The sequence below is a fragment of the Perca flavescens genome, chromosome 6, assembly GCF_004354835.1.
Source record: "Perca flavescens isolate YP-PL-M2 chromosome 6, PFLA_1.0, whole genome shotgun sequence".
NCBI lineage: Eukaryota > Metazoa > Chordata > Actinopteri > Perciformes > Percidae > Perca > Perca flavescens.
This window is the reverse complement of record NC_041336.1, coordinates 24520710-24541974: the sequence shown is the minus strand read 5'-3', so window position 1 is coordinate 24541974 and position 21265 is coordinate 24520710. Positions and strand designations below refer to the sequence as shown.

Genomic DNA, 21265 nt, shown 5'->3' with positions numbered 1-21265 from the left:
GAAGAGGACAGTGAGAAGGCAGAGGGAGGAGGAAGAAAGGAGTGAAAGAGATCAAAAGATGCTGAGGAATGGGAAGAAGACAGAAAGGGAAGAAAAAGGGAAGAATGAACAAATCATTGAGAAGAAAGGGGGAAGGAAAGTCACAGTGAACATGTGTAAATGTGAGTGTGTATAGCCAGACAGACTTCGGGTTGATGACACATTGTAAAATTAAGCCTTTGTTCAGCTGTCCTTCATTAGAGTGAAGCCTGCAGTGCAAACTAGTAACTCTCACTCACTCACTCACACACACACACACACACACACACACACAGTATAAACTCAATCTGTTCTTTATTAGAGAACAGCTGGGGGTGTATGACAGCTTGACTGGACACACTCACACTGTAAACTCTGCCTGACCTTCATTAAACAGTAAAGTGCGGTGGTTCACTAACAGTTTAAATGGATGAACTAATCACTGCCATGCGAGTCTGTCTGAAGACAGAGAAGACCACTTAACAAGCTACTCCGACAGCAAGTCCGATCTGAAAGCAACACTGATGACTTCTCATTTAAATACACATCAATCCAAACCGCTAATCATACTGAGCAATTTTGTCAAAATTAGTTGTGAATGCATTTTGTTTCATGACATTTACCATCCTTTAGACATTACATCAACTCTATCTTTCTTGAATATCTCATGTTAACAAAATGAACATACTTCTGTAGATCTTTGTACTTTGAACAATACTGAATCTTATAATAACACTGTAGCTGCGACTTTATTATTGACAATAATTAGTCAGAATCAAATGTTTTAAAATGTTAAAAGCAGACAGAAAGCCAACCCAAATCCATAATTTGATTATATGCATTTCTACAGGAAAGTGATATATTCTTTGAAAGCTGTCAATAAGTGGACCGACCACTTTACTGAAAATCCTTTTTCACATTTCCTATTCCAACAATGTAAAGACTCTCAATCATTAACTGATCAATGCATTTCTGCTTATTCCCCCATACAATGAGTGTGTGTGTGTGTGTGTGTGTGTGTGTGTGTGTGTGTGTGTGTGTGTGTGTGTGTGTGTGTGTACCTTTAACAGCCTCGTCCACTACTTCCACCACTCGATCAATCTGTTGGACCTGAAAAACAGACAGACGCACATGGGAAAAGGTTATTGATGCTGACACAGTCAAACAAAGCCTGATATTGACAACACACAAACACACTACTGATCCACATTTATTAAACAAGGCGGGCATGTAAATATACACAAAGACAATATGCAGTATGCACACCGTACCGTAAGTACAAACCGATACAATAACACCAATTAATCTCCAGCCAGGATTAAGTGATATAGATTTAAGTGATATAGATTTCTCTGAAGATAGAACTAAGAGGGAGAAACAGAGAGGTAGAGAGGGTGGCAGACAAATGGTAAGAATAATCCAATAGTATATCCTTAGATTATGAGAGAATGACTGAAACTGAATCATGTTCGGTTCAGGCAAAATAGTTATTCTACTTATTGCCTACAATGGATTAAAACAACCAATTCATGAAGAAAAAAAAAATACTATTTAGTGGTATTCCACTGAGAACAGCACTGATGTTACAAATTTGACATTCTCTACTAATAATCTGGAGAGGAGATGGAGGAGAGTAAGAGAGAGGGGAAGGAAGAGAGGGATAAAGACTAGAGGAAAGGAAAAATAACATTATCTGCCAATAGCTCTCCTTTGATTCCTACCAGCATCCCATCCACCTCTAATTCCCTCACTTTCCCTCTTCATAATGGTCTATGCACTAGCCCTTGGCACCCGCTTTCAATGCCTCCACGCCCATTACCCAGAGCAACCCTTCTTTCAGACACACTCACACAGAAGCACACTGTGCCTTGTAGGCAGCAGTTATATGCATGTTACACACTGAGATCAAACCTATTTTCTTCTAATGGCCGGGCAATCTGGGTTCATTCAGAGCAGAAGAGGGTGTCCCTACTCACAGCAAGGGTTGGGTATTGTTCACATATTAGTAATTTAGATTAATTCAGATCTCACTTTTCAATTATGTTCTTATCAAATCCTGCTTCATACACATGGAATATTGCTGGGATAAGAAAAAAAAAGTATACTTATAAAAGGAAAAATCTGAAAGTGGTCTTTTATTGCTCAGTAACCTCCCATCTGGAAGTAACAAAAACGTCTTATTGTCATAAAAGCACTTATCTATTGAGTCAATCTTGGCTTCCATAAAAAAAAAGTAATTTGTCAAAAATTACAATAAATGACTGCCTCCTCCAATAATAATTCTTTAAAAAGAAATTGGTAATAATTTAAAACAAAATATAAATAAACAATATTTTGCCATTGGAAGTGGTATGTTTGCCTAAAGGTGCACTTAGGTCCTGTATGTATAGAGCAGACAAAACTCTACTTTACACCAAGCATACATATATACACATTAATAAAGGCTATCTCTAGAGCACCTGTAGTAAGAAATGTTTTAACAGCTGGCCTATCCTGGGTGATCTAACCCTATGGGTGGGAGACATGTCTGACTAAGGGATTAAGGACTAGAAAGAAAATAATATAACCCTATATGCAGTGGGAAGTGCAGACACCTTATGAGTTATTGGGGTAAAGCATTAAAAAGAACAAAAAGCTGGGCTCACAATATTCACTAATGTAGCCCACACCCAAGGCACACACACATGCTTTTCATCTTTTTGTGTGTGTGTGTGTGTGTGTGTGTGTGTGTGTGTGTGTGTGTGTGTGTGTGTGTGTGTGTGTGATGTGTTCCAGATACAGGATGTGACATGTCCAGTTCAGAGACGGGAAACACTGTAGTCTTGCGTGACTGACTGTGTACCTTACACACAATACACTGTTATTCATTTCACAGCAACTCAATACAGGAAAAAAACAACAGAAATACACATACAAGCTGACACACAGGTCAATTAAACGGAATGAATTCAACAGGAAGCACTTTTATTTTTTAACTACGCCCCTTATCTAGCCGTTAGTGCAATTACTATATACAAATTTATGACTGCTTATTTGCATCCAATTTGCATAACCCACCAACTGTCAACATCATTGTGTGCTTGATTGTAACTACCAAGGATACACAAGGGGAGTGTGTGCATACTTATATACCCCCGTCTGTGTTTGCTACCATGTGTGCCTGTTCATGCATGCGCCCATCAGAGTGTGTGTGTGTGTGTGTGTGTGTGTGAGAGAGATCAAGGCATAATCCAATCTACTCATGACAATAAAAGGACTGACAGTGGCAAACTTCACAGATGTTTCTGCCTCGCCCTGAAGGCTTTAACATATACAAGCCTGTTTATCTGAATGTAATTATATTATACATACATGCCACTTGATTTGAATGTAATTACGTTACATGGCAGCAGGTTTTCTTATATGGAATTCATTATTTATAGTAAAGGATATTTAACGTAACATTTGAGACACCTCCCACCCATTATTTTTGAGACAGTGGCAGTAATCAACATTGGATATTGGACCGTTTGATTTATCGCCATTTTCAATGAGGCAGTTTGTTTATTAACCAAGCAAATAAATTCAGCATTATGCGAAATAAAGATCAAGGTTTTCTGTGGTGATTTAGAAAGCAAAGCTTGGTTCTCTGTGAGCATGGAGCGAACAAGTGAATACAAGCATATAGTATATGACCAACTGCATTTTTATGTGCAGTATAGACATGTTTGCATTACACATTGCTCTCATTGCTCAACTACAATGCATATTCTAACAACTGGTGTCTAAAAAAATGTTGTTTACACAATTGCTTGCAAGATCCAACTGACAAAAACATTACATTCACCTATAACAACTCAAACAGCTCAACCAGAGCAAGCTTCAGAGGTAACTGCACTGTTCCTTTTAGGAAAAGTGCATTTGGCCAGGCTATTTTTTTCTTTTAGAGCAACCACTACCTGGAACTCTATACCAAGCGCAATACATGAATTATCAACTCTCACCTCATTTTCCATACAGTTTAAAAAGTGGCTACTGCAAAATCAAACCGGTTGTTATCAGCTGGGATAATCTGTAATTTATGTAATTTTTTATTGTGATGTTTTTACTTGTTTTATTTATTTAACTTAATTTATAGGGACCATCAACCTGTCAGGGACTAAGGATGGAAATTAGCTTTTGGCTATAATCCTGTACATTTACCTTCTTTGAAATGTTCATTAATATACACTGTCCAGGGCTCAAGAGTGCGACCAATTTGGTCGCAAATGCGACCAAAATTAGTAAGGGTGCGACTAAGATTTTTCCTAGGTCGCACCGGTGCACCTAACGTCCTCGCAACCGCTGCCTCTCCACTAACGAAGCGATGTCGTTTATATGAATATGGTTTAATGTTGCGTTACATGACCCATTCCTTCTGGAACGCCATGCCTGTGTTTGGATCTCTCCTCCGCACAGCCCCGCCCCCATTCACTCACACACCGGCCGGCTCACCTGCAACATGGAGAGACACAGCGCAGCTGGTCCAAACTGCTGACATTTGTCTACATTTTTAATTGTTATTAACACAGCTGTATATTAAGTATGAGAGGGAAACCTCTATTGGTACCAGTGTTTCCGCTGGTAACTCTCTGTTACTGCGGCCGCCACGGTGAAAAACACATTAGAAGTTATTAAATGCAACTAACTTCAGTTGGTTGAGTAATAGTGTGTAAGACGGAGCCTGCTGGATCATAGTTCATAAAAATGCAGCGCAGTGACGATACAGACATTTCATAGCCTACACAAGACGGGTGTAACGCTGCTAATGAGTCAGCCGTCACTCTCTGAGTAGCCTAGCATATGCTTCAGTCCATCGCACTCCCTCGGTCTTTCGGTCGTTCTTTTTCTTCTAAAGATTTCGGCCTTTATTTTGATAGGAAAGCTGAAGACATAAAAGTGGAGGGGGGGTGACATGTAGGAAAGGGCCGCAGGTCGGAGTCAAACCTCTATATTTACCAACTGAGCTATCCGGGCGTTATTGTTGTTGAAAGCATGGATGGATGGATGGATGGATGGATGGATGGATGGATAGATATATTTGGTTTTTATATATATATATATATATATATATATATATATATATATATATATATATATATATATATATATATATATATATATATATCCTAGGCTATTTATTTTAGATAACTTTCATTTACATGTGTTGCAGCTGTATATTTTCAAACGGGTAAAGGAAACCCTGTCTTTGCATTTTATTTTAATCACAATCTGTTTTAATCAAAGAGCTTGTGAAAAGTGGCTTTGAATTAAAACTGAACATTTAGCCCACTTTGTAAAAAAATACAGAGCTATATATTGTGTATCGCCATTCAGCGTTACGGCAATGCGAGGAAAAATTTGGGGGCACCTAAATTTTGTGCTGGTGCACCTAAATAAAAAAAAGTTAGGCGCACCAGTGCAACCAAGGCAAAAAGTTAGTCTGGAGCCCTGCTGTCCCTTTTTGAAATAAATAAACTTAAACAAAACTTTCAGTTTAAATATGTAAGTATTAGACTTAAGACTCAAGAGGATTTTGAAGGATCCTGGAAAGTGGCAGCAGATAGAAAAACACACTCTCAAATTACAAACATCATCAATGATTTAATGAGGAATACGTATTTAGCTGTTAAATAGTGATACCATTGACACATCTTTTTAGTTTCCTCCTGTGATTACTGAAGTGAAACAGACAGAACATTAAATATCACAGTTTGCCTAACAATCTATTCATACCTGCACCACAGGGTTATGCGCGGAAATGTAACAGCCTAGAGATCAATCAATCAATCAAAATTTATATAGCACTTTACAACAACCAGCAGGTATCCAAAGTGCTCAACATCAGAAACACATATCATATCTTTAAAAGGTTGTTTTCTCCCCTCCTGTTGTTAAAACTCCGTATGGCTATGACTCCCCTGATGTTAATCGCAATTTAGCTAGAGGGGCAGGCTGTCCAATGCCGATTTCAAAGAAAAAGAAACAGAAAAGCCAGTTTATGTGGAGGGCCAAAAGCCATGAGGTCTTCAGCATTTATCAATAATAAATTGTGGCAGCATATTGTATAATAAAAACAATTAACCCTTGAAGACATTCCTTAGCTGTCTTTAAAACATTGTTCACATAAGCACTCAGGTTAGTAAGGATTTGCTACAGAGACACAGTTAATGTTGGTGTCTAAACTCTGATTAATCAACAAGAATGATGATCAACAGGTCCTATCAGTTGTGTCAGTTGCGTTAGACTTTTTTTGTTTTCCATCATTTTGACGGAAAGGGTTGTAGAAACTCCATCATAATCTATTATTACGTCATTTGAATTAGATTTTTTTAATGACAGGATATTTCATTTTCATTCATTCACTCATAATTATGATATACAGAACTAATTCTGCACTTTTTTTTACGCAGTGACAGCGGAGGCCAATAAAAGTACAGCGGCCATTGTGCCTAAACAGAAAAATATGTACGTTATTAGTATTACTTGCTTGTCCTTCATCCTCCACTGCATCTATCCCATTAATAGAAGCCAGGCCTTTTTTTACATTTGTAGAGCAGATCTCCGTAACGCATACGCACAACTATCGCGCTGCTCTCATGCCTGGTGTTTTTTTGTTTTATTGATTATAGTGGAAGCGTATTGTTGCAGCAGCAGCTGCTCCGCGAACGGTCCGCATACGAGGATAAGGTTGTTGGTACCGGTTACAACAAGTTACACTTTTCCGTCGTTTTTAAAAATATTCTAAATATATAAAATATATATTAACGTGGCCTGTGGGTCATATGCAGATCCTTAAACAGGTGTCCATGCAGTCACTGTTATGTTGTTGTTCCTCTCATTTCCTTTTTTTTTTTTTTTTTTTCCTTTCTCCTTCGCCCCCTCTCTCATATTTTTCTACCTCCTTCCATGACAAATTATTTCTTCTTTTCTACTCTCCACTATGTTCATCTTAGCAGTCTTGGACGTGTCTTTCGGGGAGGTCTATTAATCAACCAAGCTGCAGGAGGGCCAGACTACAACCAAATCAGCAGGTTGGCAGCCAGGTGGATGACAGGTCAAACTGCCTGTGTTACACGTACACATACCCCAATGATGCTGAGTCCTTTGAGGTAGTCCATCCGTGGCTGAGCCTGGGGGACACAACCTGCTACTACCACCTTCTTCTGCTGTTCCAGGGCTTTTCTGTACAAACAAATGCAAAGAAAAAGAGAGAAGAGGAGATTACATTTTTTAGGTAATATGGCATTTTTGCACCAACCACCACCAGTTTGCACAATCCAAGCCAATTTGTTTTTATTTACGCTGACTGGATTTGATATTAGCCTGAAACATCACTCTGGAGTGTACTGTTTAGTGTCACAAGGCCAGTTGGTTGCACATTAGGTAGCAGTAATGGTGTGGGTGACAAAGGGACACTATGTTAACTGCCTGCGAATGTCCCTACTACAGAGAGAACTTTTTTGTTTTTCCTGGTGGTATGTAAGCTATTCCCTGCTGAAATGTCCATGAGAAGAATGTCCTCAAGGTAATTCCCATGGTGCAGGGGTATGGAAGGAATTTTTCTAAATTTTGGGTTAAGATGAAAACCATTAATTCTGTTACTGTGTACAATTGAGATAGCTTATGTGCTGATCCACTGTTGAATTTATATGAATGGTTGTTTTTCACATCACAATGTCTCATAAATAATAGGTTGCAGTCTTGGTCAACAAACAATGTCATCATCACCCATCAACCCAAAATCCTACATTCCTAAAATTCTACTTTGTAGTGTTTTGCTGTGTTGTAAACTTGAAAACTGAAAGCCAAGAAAAACGTTAACAGATGGGCTACTATGATTGACAACTTTTATTTTTTATTTTTTAAATGGGCATAGGATAGCAAGTAAGAAGTCATCTTTAACAAATTGTGGGAGATAGGATGTTAGGGAGAAACCAAATATCTGCAATTCCAACTACAATGAACCAAAAAAACTGCCATACTAATGGGTACAACAATGCCCCTTTAATACATTTTTTTGCAATGTTTCCTGTCAAATTTTAAATATAATAAACAAAGAGAGTTCAGCAAGTGACACAGGAGCTGGTTGGCGTATAAGCATGATAACAGCAGTACAGGTCATTAGAAAGGTGATATCAGCCACTATATGGTTGAGCATAGAGGCCCAAGTTAGCACAGCACGCTCTCCTGGCTCTGTAATCCCCTTGGAGCCGGACAAAATTATATGTATATTAATTTAATTAGTACAATGTGTTTTGCAAAAAGATCTGCTATACTGTAATTAAACTATACTGTAGTAATTAATACATACTGTTCAATCATAGTGCAATACATTGCATGCACCCATGTGTGCACATAGAAGGGCGAGAGTGAAAGAAAACGTGTCAAAACAAGTACTGTGGTAAAACAATCAGTAAAACATCATAGGACAGCAGATGAATTTAATAAAAAAATATATATAAATAGGTCACCATTACTTTTGATAAAAAAAAAAAAAACATAACGAAGCCAAAACCAGAGATTTATAACACCATGCTGAGTGTCAATTGTACAACATTCATGAACAGTTCGGCACGGCGTGAAGTGTTCATTGGCAAAAGAGAGTAATCACTGTTAAGGTATTTTACAATGACTTATTATTTGAAATGAAAAGTAGCACTAAGAATCCCATTTTCTAGATGATTTTAATTAAACGGGCTGGACAGATAGTAAAACAGTGAAGCGAACCACAATGAGAGAGTGTGTGTGTGTTTGACTGTGCGCCTGTGGATCTCTGGATGTGAGTCTTTATGTCACCTCCAGTTAGTGGCAGTGAGATTTGAGACACTCTGTCTGTCTGACAAAAGCTTTTGGAAGAGCTGCCCAGACTCCGCCATGAATCTTTAATAATGAAGCCTCCTGACAGCTGGAGCAAGAGAGAAAGGGAAGGATGGAAGAGGGGGAGGGGGGGGGCATGTAAGTGAGGGAGGAATAGTGGGAGGAGGACAGAGGAGGAGCAATGAAACTGGATGCAAACTGTCAGTTGTGTTTTAATTCAGACTGTTTGTATTCTTCAGCAAAACAAAGAGATACTGATGGAGGCGGAGGGGGTGTGTGAGAGGACAGAGAGAGAAAAGTGAAGGTAGACAACTCAATTCAAAGCCAGCTAACACTGTCATGTGAATGTGGAAGAGAAGGATAGATGAAAGTTGGTGAGAGATGAGTGGAGGAATGAAGGGAAGAGAGATGAAGGCAGAAATGAAGTGTTTTTTTGTTTTGTTTTTTACAAATATTTTGATTATTCAGAGGTGTTTGTATTATTCAGGGTTATTTTAGTGACTTTATATTTATTTCTCAATATAACTATTTTATTGGCATACAAGTGTTGAGCAGTTAACAACAAATCACTTAAGATGCCAAAAAAGATGAAACATGAAGAAAGAAGAAAGCCTGTTGGATATGACGCCTCACCACAGACAAAACAGCACATTCAGACAAACAGGACTTCTACTGATCATCAGAAATGCAAATTTGTATTCACCATGTAAATTCACTGGTTTTATCCACTGACCTTTTACCTTTATTATAGAAGTATATAGTAACGAATAAAATACATGCCACTGTCTTGGTGTGTAAACATACCTTGAAAACAGACAGAGGCATCGAGGGATGTGAAAGTAGAATATGAAGATACCAGTAAATAATCAAAGGTGGATAGATGTAAACTTTCAAGACAGTTCAAGTGAGACAGAGGAAGACAAAAAAAGGGATATTGTCTGCTTAAAGTAGCTTATTCTCCCCACACTGTTCCTCATGAAGGACTCACACTGGCAGCACTGCATACACAGACACTCACAGTACACACTCACAGCAGGGGTGCGTCTGCATAATTCACACCGCCTCTTGCCAAAATGCGCCAAACGTTCCTTTAATGCGCTACTCGCTCCCCATCTACAGACTCAGAGCCATAGCTGACACAGCGAGTAAGCAGACAGCGCCTGAGATGTCGCCTCAGCGCCCCAGGGGAATCAGGCCAATCACATCGCACACAGTTTGTGGATGGGATAAGATGGAATGGGGATTATGCGATGCAGTTGCTGTGGGGATACTTTTGCGCCCAATCGAGCGCTCGCTGCCAGTGACCCGGACCAGAGCAGATGCCCCCTGAGAGCAGAGAGGTGTGTGTGTGTGTGTGTGTGTGTGTGTGTGTGTGTGTGTGTGTGTGTGTGTGTGTGTGCGCGCACGCACGCACACACACACGCACACGTGTTATCTTGGCTTCCTTGGCATCTCGCCCTAAATCTCTACGGCCCCGTCAACTCTGTTAATGCTCTCCATAGCCTCAAGACCACACACACTCACCCACACAGGGTCCCAACACCCACATGCTCTGAACATGCTGTACATATATACAAATGGTCACGGAGGCATTGGCAAAAGCATACAGTACAATACAGTCCATGCATACATGTATGACCTCTGTGGTAAGTATGTATGGTAGGGAGGAAATGCTGTACATACTGGTTTTTAACAGCTGAGTGGACACAGTGAATCAGTCAAATTAGACTAGACTAAATGTCCAGCTGCATTGATCAGGTTGACTTGGAGAAGTCCCTTGCTGTAAATATGACATTAAAATAACTCCAGGCATTAAGATGTACCACACTGCATGACCTATTTAAGGGCCTCTTCAACTTTCTCACAACAAAAACTTGAAGTGAAAGAGAGGCCCTTCCTTCGAGGATTATGTCAGTCTGGTATAGCACCATTCACAGCTGCAACCGCAAATGCAGTGACATCATTACATAAATGAGCCTCAATGCAGATATTCTCACAACTGCCATAAATGTTTCACATCCGAAAAAAAAAGCTGTCTATGTCAACGTTATAAAATATCACCAGCTTTGTCCTCCTCTTCAACTTTTGTCATGTATTCTTTTAATATAGTATAGGTGGTGTGTTATATAAATAAATTAATTTACTTTTGTTATGCACTGATGAATTGTGTCACTGTGTTCATAGTGTGCAAGGTGTTTCCAGTAACAGTAACTACATTGTTCTGAACACAGGGCCGTTACTTTATGTTCCATTTTTGTAGTCACCATTAATGATGACCACTAACAGAATAGAAACACCTAATCTCTGAAACCTATTGCCTTTCTTTGAAGTTGTCTAGAAACCAGGGCAGAGATTTAAGGCACACAGACCTGGAACCTGATCTAAATTAGCACAAGATTTTGTCAGGTGGAGAAACATCCAATAGAGTCTAGCGACTGTGAACTGTGTATGTGTGTGTGTCCTCTCAATGACTCTCCCTGCTGCTAAACACCCTCAGTCCTATACAGATAACTACATAGGGGGGGGGAGCTTACACACAGAGCTAGCCATATGCTCCTTAACAAACATGTTGCTTAAAGGATGAGGTCATACTGGTAAAAGTAATGAGAAAAGGGTTGTGTAACTGATATCTACATAGTGTTTAGCTCTGTGTGTTGCTTAACACAATGACCTTTTTCAGTGATTCTAACCTATGTTAAGAAAAAGTGTTAAATTAATTATAAAAAAAAAAAAAATGAAATGGTTCTACAGAAAATTACATCCCAACTTTCCCTACATTTTCTGTCATTTTCCTTTCTCATATTTCCCCTGCCCTTGCTCCTCAGTCTCCTTGTCTCCCTCATCTGCACTCTGACAGTTTTCCGGCTGAGTTGACAGCAAGCCAGCCAATCACACTCCTGACCTCTCTGCATTTGCATAAGCAGCAAGGGGCAAGGTTAAGTACCCATCAAGCCTCAGTAATTAAGATATGAGCTGGTGTGCCTATGAGTGTGTGTGTGTGTGTGTGCGTGTGTGTGATTAAGTAAGAGAGAGAGAGACCAAATGTATTTAATCTTCCACTTCACATATTATCCACTTCCACAAACTTCTACTTATACATGGTCACTGTCCCAATTTTAATTCCACAATGGCTATTACAATCTATTACAATACTGTACTTTTACTTACTTTTGATCCACTCTGAATTATATACTGTTTATTCCAAATAAACATAAAATACATATAATATATGTTTATTTGTGTAATGTTTTATTAATTTTTCCATATTAATTTTGTTCTAACAGGAGATATATCTCCATCACTGACTGACAGCCCAGACACACTGTGGAGAGGACACACTGTGTTACTCTGATGGAGAAAGCAGTTTCTCCTCTGCGAATAAATGTACTGGCAAAGTTTACTGAAACAACTGTCAAGATACCATCCGTATAAATAAAACAACAGCTAACTGGGCCAATGGGGATGACTGGAGACAAACTAAACTAAATAAAAGCTGTTAATGTACTATACCAAGGGTCTCTAGGAGATGTAGCTGAGAGAAAGGGAGGAGAGGGACAAATGCATGAGAGTGATTGACAGGAAACTGTCAAAACAACATCTTTATAAACACGTAAAAAGGGAGAGAGGGAAGGAAATGAAGGTGTGTGTATAACAGGACAAAAGCCGATAGATGAGATAAAGGAAAACATGACAGATGGAGCCGAGAGAGAGTCAGTAAAGATGTCTCATTAATCCCAGTGTATGTTAGCAGCCAGTTTAAACAGTAACCTTCTAATGCACCACGAGTGTACAATGAATTACAGTTCAGTTCAGATGTCCAGAAACATACAGCTACAGAGTAAAGACAAACACTGTGTTCTGTGTTGTATGTTAATGTAATGCAATGAGTATGCTACTTTAATATCCCTACTTCTTAAATGTTATGGTTTTATAGGATGATGACAAATCTGAATGCCACTGCTAGCTTTCCTGATTCAGCCACGGGACAATAAACAGAGGATACATTTACTAGCTTGGGCGGTGTAATTGGAATATAATGTGATTAGAGTCACAAATGCTCTTAGTGCAAAACCTATTGACAAAAACATCCACATGGTTAAAATGCAGTGACCTTTTATATGCTCGGAATACATTGTTTTTTGTTAAGTTTTTTTTCAGTGCACATTAATCAATATTAATATTTTGAAAACATCATTGTAAATGTGCCGCCGATAGCTTAAAAGCTCATTCGTACCTGTGTAAAAAAAAAAGTTTGTATAAGAACATAAAGAAAAAAAGAAAATATGTACAGCATGTACCTTTTCTTTTAAAACAAAATACAGAGGGGGATTGGAATATGTCAGGAGAGAAACAGGAAACAAGGGACTGAGAACTGGCGATGAGTAAAAGGAAGGAAAAAAACAAAGAGCACATCTTCATCACCAAGTGGGGAGAGGGAGAGGAATGACAACTCAAAAGGAAATGAAGGGGGAGGACGAGAGCTCGGAGGCTGTGAAGGAGGATTGTGATTGAGGGATAAGAGAGGGGTTTGAGAGGTAAAGCTGCAGAATCCCCTGGGATCTCTTTCTCACACACACACACACACACACACACACACACACACACACACACACACACACACACACCTCTCATCGGAAGACAGAATGGGAGAAAAACTGAAATTAAAAAGAGAAAAACAGCTGAAAGCAGAAGAAACTGAATCAAGGTAAGAAACAGAGAAGCCAAGAGATGGGACATCTAATTTAATCAATAAAAGATAATTACATGAAAGCTCCATAAAAGTCAGTTGTGGTAATTGATGTTTAGGACAATACAGAGTTGAACAGCTTAAGCACCTAAGACAAGTTGCACACGTTGTTTTCAATCTACATTTTTAAAGACTTAGCAGCAGAAAGATAGAGATTGATCTTTGACCACAACCATAGCCATGCCCAAAACCACTTGGTAACCAGTGTTGATAGTAACAGGAGTACAGTAATGCATTGCTTTTTGCTTTAATGCAGTAATATAACGCATTACTAATAAACACGTTACAATCTTAGTTACTCGCGTTACAGCGCATTTCAACCCGACACTAAGTGATGGTTGGGTTTTTTAAAGAAGTATCCGCGGTGGAAAGCAACTATACCATACTTCAATTCAATTGTGAGGTACATTTAATTGAGCATTTCCATTTTTTCCTACTTGATACTACTCTACCACAAGTCGTATTGAGTCATATTGCAGGCTACGTTTCACTTCACTAATTATTTTATAACTTTAGTTACTTTGCAGATTTAGTTACTTTGCAGATAATAATACAAAATATTATGAATAAATAAATTATTATTTAAAATGGATAAAGATGAGACTTTGTTGATCCCGTGGTGAAATTCATAAGGTGCCTGCCAAGTCATACTTCTGTGGTTATTTTGGTGAAAGGAACTCAAAAGTAACGCATTACAATCAGAGACTATAATATACTGTAATTAATTACTCTCAAACAACAGTAACTAGTAATCTATAATGTATTACGTTTTTAAGTTTTCCACAATTATTACCATCGTGGCAGCTGTGTTTTACAGGATATAGGCTATAGGCTGTATATCTGTTGACCAATCAATACACCTATAACATGGCTAGTTTATGGCTAGCTCACATGGCCTTCGGGTATATCAGAGATAGGATGCAGACCAATTGCCGACATGGGCCTAGTAAAGGCAAGTCCGAGAAAATGCAAGGCTTTCAGATTACGGCCTTTTAAAAACTGCCTCACACACTTGCCCAGTTCTGTGAAATGGATGACATCTGTCTTGTAAAAACGAGTTGAATGAGTGATAAATATTGCATTACTGTAAATGAGTTGTATTTGCCGCTTCAATGGTTCATGATGAAGAAAATTCTGATAAAAAAAGCAGGAGCAATGGCAAAGGCCCAAACAAACATTCAGACACACATATGTGCAAGGAATTGCATTAAAGATGAGCACTTGAGTGAAGCACAAAGAGGGAAACCCCAAAGCTGAATCCTGGAAAGAGTCCCATGGGTTCCTTTTTGAATGCAAAGTCCTATTTTCTACAGGAGACACTGTTATGGGTCAATGATAGGGAAGTAACCCTGCAACCTGATGCTGTTGTGGAGACCCACCTTCTGGGTTAAGATTTTAGGATGGGACACACACACACACACACACACACACACACACACACACACACACACACACACACACACACACACACACACACCAAGTTGTTACCATAGGGTTAATGTCTTTAAAAAGGAACCAGGAGTGGTTTTCCACAATAGAATCATGAGCTTATTAGAACAAATGTCAGTAAGAAGTTGTTATGTACAGATTAAAGCACCCATATTATGAAAAAAACATTTTTCTGGGATTTGGGGTGTTATTTTGTGTCTCTGGTGCTTCCACACGCATACAAATTTGAAAAACATCATCATCCATGGTGTTTTGAGTGAGATATGGGTTTCTGAATGTATCCTACCTTCAGTCTCTGGGTGAGCGGTTTATAATCGGCAGGGCAGTCTACGTCATCAGCCGAAACATTTGGTGTGTGCTAACCACTTTAGCTAATACCACATCAGCTAGCTGTTTCTCAAACTTTGGTCAGTACAAGGTATGATTAGCCGGGAGACTTCTTCTAAACGAGGGCACACTTCCAACTTTGCATGGAATACTTGCAGACAAGGGACATTCTTTTGTAAATTAGGGTGAACTTGTGTGTGTTGTAGCAGTGTTTTGCCATTGAGAACGAGGTGGCCAACCACTAGCATTGCTAGCTTCTAGCTAGTAGCGCAGTGCCTAGCTACTGTGCATGTGCGACTCACAACAAAGATGGGATAGAAGTGTGATGCCTCACTCTGTAGCTAAAACAGAGACCTGAACACACAGGGTTAAAAGAGGATCTGCAGCAGTGTGCAGTACAACAAAAATATGGTGTTTTTTGAAAATTAAACCATGTAAACCTATTCTGGTACAACCTCAAAATAACCGAATATATGAGTTTTCTTCTCTATTTAATGTAAACAGGTAATAACACACACACATAGAGCTAGTGTTTGGAACAGACAGTTTGCAGTTGTGTGTGTTGGTGTGGCAGTTTTAGTGTGACACTAAACAGGTCAGGTCACACACAGGCATTTATCATTCAGAGCCACAGCCACTCCCCATGACTCCTTTCACCTCAGTGTGAATCTGAAAACGTGTGTGTGTGTGTGTGTGTGTGTATACATGCATCTTTCTGCCTGTGTGGTTAAAAGATGTGTGTGTATGTGTGCATATACACTGTCTATGTATAGATTTGTGTGCATCTGTACAATTATTTTAAACCAGAAGTGGAGACAAGAGGAATTCTTGGAGTTTATCATTAAAGGAAAAAAAAATCCAAACCATCATGGCCCTGTGTGAAAAAGAGGATGACAGCTAGGATGACAGCAATGAGGCTTTTGAAAGGACATTTTTGGTTGAATGAATTCACACAAAATGAGTCCAAGCATAAACAATCATGATTGGTTTCAAGGTCATACATTATTACAAGCAAGGGTTTAGAAAAAATGGAACGGCACATGCTCAGTGACCTGGAATGCATCAACAATCTTTGCAGATCAACATTTTGAGATATATATATATATATATATATATATATATATATATATATATATAGATAGATAGATATATATGTATATAGATAGATATAGATAGATATAGATATATAGATAGATAGATATATATAGATATAGATAGATATATATAGATATAGATAGAATAGAGTTATAGTATGTTTTATAGGGCCATATGGTTTTGATTTTTTTCTCCTTTAATAATAAACACCTTCATATTTTGTGTTTACTTGTGTTGTCCTTGACTTTTGTTTAAATGATGTTCAAACATAGTGTGATAGGGGGCAGATATATAGATATAGATAGATATATATAGATATATAGATAGATAGAGATAGATAGATAGATAGATAGATAGATAGATAGATAGATAGATAGATAGATGCATTCCAGGTGTATATATAAACAAACAAGTAGTAACTGCAAAGCAGTAACCAATCTTACCCCATGGAATTGTTAATCTGTTACAATAACGTCCCGAAATTATGTTTTGGTAATCGTTGATGATTGTCCATTACTTTACTTTGAGAAGGAAAAAAATAGCAAAGTTTGCAAGTTATAGTAAAATCTGTACGTTGTTGTTTCCTCTGGTGTGATAATTGCATACAAAACCCCACAGATCCATGCTGTGCTGAAGCTGTGGAGCAGCATAGCATGGTAACATTAATTTCCAGTGGGCGCTCACAGCAGGGGACATCAGTACTGGCCTGTGACACTAAGGCTTAAGCAGCACCAAACCATGATACCCTAAACACTTAACAGAGCTGCGTTTTCATGGTTAATTCACTAGCCTGATGTGTGTAGTCAGTGCACTGAGGACAAAGCATCATTGCTAAAAGATTTACTATTTTCACCTACAAGCAGTGTTATTTTCATCTAACAGTTTGCAATCATTGTTTTTGCTATCGCAGCTGTAATAATGACGTGTTCAGTAATTGTTAAAAGAAAGACAAAAAAATAATGTTATTTATAGAGATATGTCCACTTAAATGTTGAAATTAAAATAATTGATGTCTTGCACATTTCACTGTATTACCCAAAAGTGTGTCTGCGTTTGGTCCTTTGTACCATGCTGTATGCATGTGTATTGCCTTTATGTATTTTACATGAGTTGTTTATGCTATGTGAGCATGCATTAGGGGAGTCTCATTATAGAGCTAAAAAATCTAAGCATCTATTCAGCCTATTAATTTCCCTGGCTGATGTCTTCTACCCTACACAATCTGAAGTGGCTCCACAGTGGCTCATCAGTCCATCTAAAAGGCCTCCTTATTTAACCACAGTGCCTTATTTATTCTAAATAGCATTCCTTTAAAAGCCAAGGATACAGCGAGAACAAAGCTAACTGTCTGATTAAATTGCTATGCAAGGCACCCTTACTTGGTAAAAAATTAATTTATGGAATGTTTAAAAAAGTATTTCTTTCCCCCTCCACACACTTTTCTCATCTGAGTCGACACCAATTAAAAGAAAGGTTCAAGGCAGAGTTCATTACAATTAGAAAGGAGAAGAGAGGGGGGGCGAAAGTGTTGAAAGAAAAAAGGCTTTATAGCGTGAGTTGATTTTCAAAATACATTGGCTTGTCAGAGGGATGGTGAATATTTTTGTCGTTGGGGATGAATAGAGCTGCCTCAGCCTCTTTTGTTTGATCACATTCATCACATATCTCTCCTTTTCTTTTCACACTTTCAATCAGTAAAGATCACGTTCGATACAGATCCAGGTTCTGTGGCCTACATCACACATACAATGTTTTATTACATCTGAGTACTAGTCACATCAATGACACATTTTTTGTTACATCAAAATGGATCTGAGTTTTTATTTAAAGACTGACCATTTACTGTAGGTTCTGTTGTTTAGGTCCAGATTAAAATGTACTAATCACAGGGAAAATCAGACTTCATGGCTTAAATCCATGTTGAAATGTTTAACACCATGTGCACTACATCCAAATCTCAATTAATGCTATTTACACTTGCAGAACCATCATAGTAAGTGATACAATTGTGTAAGTCTCTCAATTTAGCATTTTATAGTACAAAAATGTTTCATTTTGACTTTTTTATGTTGTTAAGCCAAATAGAACAATCGGGGGGGGAGGGACCGTACAATACATGGCAGAAAAAGTCTGCAACATTGTTTTAGCCGGGTGCCATAAATGTAGTGAACAGAGTGCCACAAATATAGTGATGGAGCCAGATGACCCGATGTCCAGAGAGCAGTGTCCAGCACAGCCCAAACTGGGGGCTATATGAAGGAGAGAGGTTATTATTCCTTGCTTTTAAAAGGTATAGTGTTATGTTTGGCAATGGTACTCCATACAGGAAACATGACGATGCACAACATTTTTATTTATTCTTCAGGTTTTTGTTTCTCTTTTAAAGTGTCATTAATGGCCACAAGTGAACGAGTTATTTCGGCTTGTTTTTCCAGCCCCTCTGCTGTCAGGAGACACGGTCAGGGTGGTGAGCCAGCATTGGGGACGGAGGACACGCGCTCTCCCTCAGCTGTTGCCTCGTTCTGACTCATGAAAAAAACACGAGTAAAATAAAAGACACTGCATAAACTCCGCTACTGTGTGTTTATTTAAATATAGGTACACCTACATGTAGGTCTAAGAGATTGCAATATAAGCCTGTATATTACTATTAGGACTATAGCATACATATGTCAAGGGTGTATAATTTAAATAAACTTCAGCTGGAGTCCAATTTACTACGGCAACATTGTTGACCGCATCAGTGATCTCTTTCCATTCCGCATTCTTTCTACAGCCTTTAATACCAGTTTTCAGGATGCCAAATAGTACACACGTTAGTGCAAATGAAACTGAGATATCAGGGTTTCAATCTCCACCTCTGAAAAGTGCCGCTTCTCAGCCGGATTACGTCTCGCCATGTCGTAAATTGCAGGGGTGAGGCCTTAAAACCGAGAATATATTGGGGCGTGATATTTAAATTACGATCGTTTCCAGCTGCTGCATTTATCAATGTACGACCATTCTTACGCTCTGATTGGTGTGACATGAATGTTTCATGAATCACACGTGAAGCCTGTCGTCAGAGGATTTCTGCGCCCATATCTGCACTAGTTTCTACGTTCGGTTGATAAATGAGGGCCAATATCATCACTATTTGAGGTTCAAAAAAATTAATGTTTATGCACTTTATACATTTTAATCTTTTTTCAAACCACTTATTAAAACATTTTTATTGTTTGATTTATTGTTTGTTTTAGCTTTATTGTATTAATCTCCTATTTTTATTCATTGTGTAAGGAAGACTGGCAAAGTAAGCTTTTCATTACATGTGTAATCTGACAATAAACCTCTTAAATCTTGAAAATGTTGAAAGCTACGACATTTTTAAGATATGAGACAAGTGCAACTTTTTATTATAATATTCAGTATAGTGTACATCTACAAAAAAATCCTTGCTGAGCTATAATAATAAATACAAAAAAATTGTCATTAAGCTGCATTATTGTTGGTGCAATGGTAAAGCCCTCAATGATGCGAAAGTCAAATTTAATAAAAGTTGTAATCAGGAAGCTCTCAAGCTTCAGAGTGACTATATGCCTAGATAGCACAGAAAGAATGCATTGTGATACCTTATCTGACACAAACTCACAGCCAGATGTACATACACGCACAACAATTTAATCACAAGTCACTGCTAAACCACTGTGATATCCGGGCAGCCAGGGAATGAGCAGTAGCCTATATGCCACATGTGGCCTGATTGCCCACAGCATGATTCCTCCCTCCATGCATATACAACTGTCTGTTTGTTTACAGCACCTCAGAGGTTAAGGACTGCCTCGGGTATATTAAGGCACCGACCCACCAACCCCACGCCTTACAGAGGTTGGCATCTTTCTGCGTACGTTTTAGTGCATCCATCATTCCAAGCTCATATATGTACCTATAGCCAAGTTGTATGCCTTGGGCTTGTGTCACTCCAAATACTGTTTTGTGAAATTGCTTCTTGGCTAGTTTGCAGCACCTCGTCCACCTGCTGTTTCACACTAGAAGCCGCCATAGCCCACGCCATTGCCCTCTCCTTCGCAGCCGAATGGACGCATTTGCATGATTGGCATGCAGCGCATTGAGACAGTGAATGGAACACAGAAACTTATCTGCACGCCAAAATTCACTTAAATGCACTTATAATCACATATAATCCCACTAGGGTATGTAGGCCCACAGTATTCGTCCATTCAAATGTGTAAAATATCAGAAATGAAAGCAAAACTATCACACTTTATGTCGGACTATAAAATGTGTGTCCCGACACGGGAGTCCAGTGTGTGCAATGTACGCTGAAATAATATCAGGATTGTTATTTATGGGACTCATTTGAACAAAACACTAACATTTCTAAATTGTATTATTTGTATAGGTTGGTGTGGCGTGCATCATGAGATGGCAGGTGGTGTGTTGACTTTTGAACGGAAAGATGCATATGTGAAAGATATAGTGTTAAGTAAGATTAGAAACAAGCCCTCCTATATGAAGTGCAAATTGCTTTGATGACATCATCAAAGCACATACACATCCGTGTAGATCAGGGGTGTCAAACTCAACTTCACTAAGGGCCACACTTGGAAGTAAGAATCACACCAGGGGCCAGACATGCAGAGTTTATTGACATACTTTTATTTTATCGATTATTGCATGTCTCATATAGCTTTCTCACTTACAGTTATGTCGACATAAAGTCCTATAAAAAAAAAAAAGTTCCTTAGCCATCAGAGTGTTTTGCAAATTAAGCAAAACAATGATGACATT

At 38.6% G+C, this 21265-nt stretch overlaps 1 protein-coding gene across 4 annotated transcripts in view; it reads right to left on the bottom strand.

Moving 5' to 3' along the window:
- The window catches only part of cdkal1 (CDK5 regulatory subunit associated protein 1-like 1), a 280572-nt gene that overhangs the window by 190677 nt on the left and 68630 nt on the right, over nucleotides 1-21265 (bottom strand). For all 4 annotated transcript variants that reach the window (XM_028580855.1, XM_028580856.1, XM_028580858.1 and 1 more), the window contains exons 5-6: nucleotides 7125-7221; nucleotides 1080-1128 (exon numbers count right to left, since the gene is read on the bottom strand). In XM_028580855.1, coding sequence (XP_028436656.1) covers nucleotides 1080-1128; nucleotides 7125-7221 — 146 coding nt within the window. The remainder of the gene's footprint in view (nucleotides 1-1079; nucleotides 1129-7124; nucleotides 7222-21265) is intronic.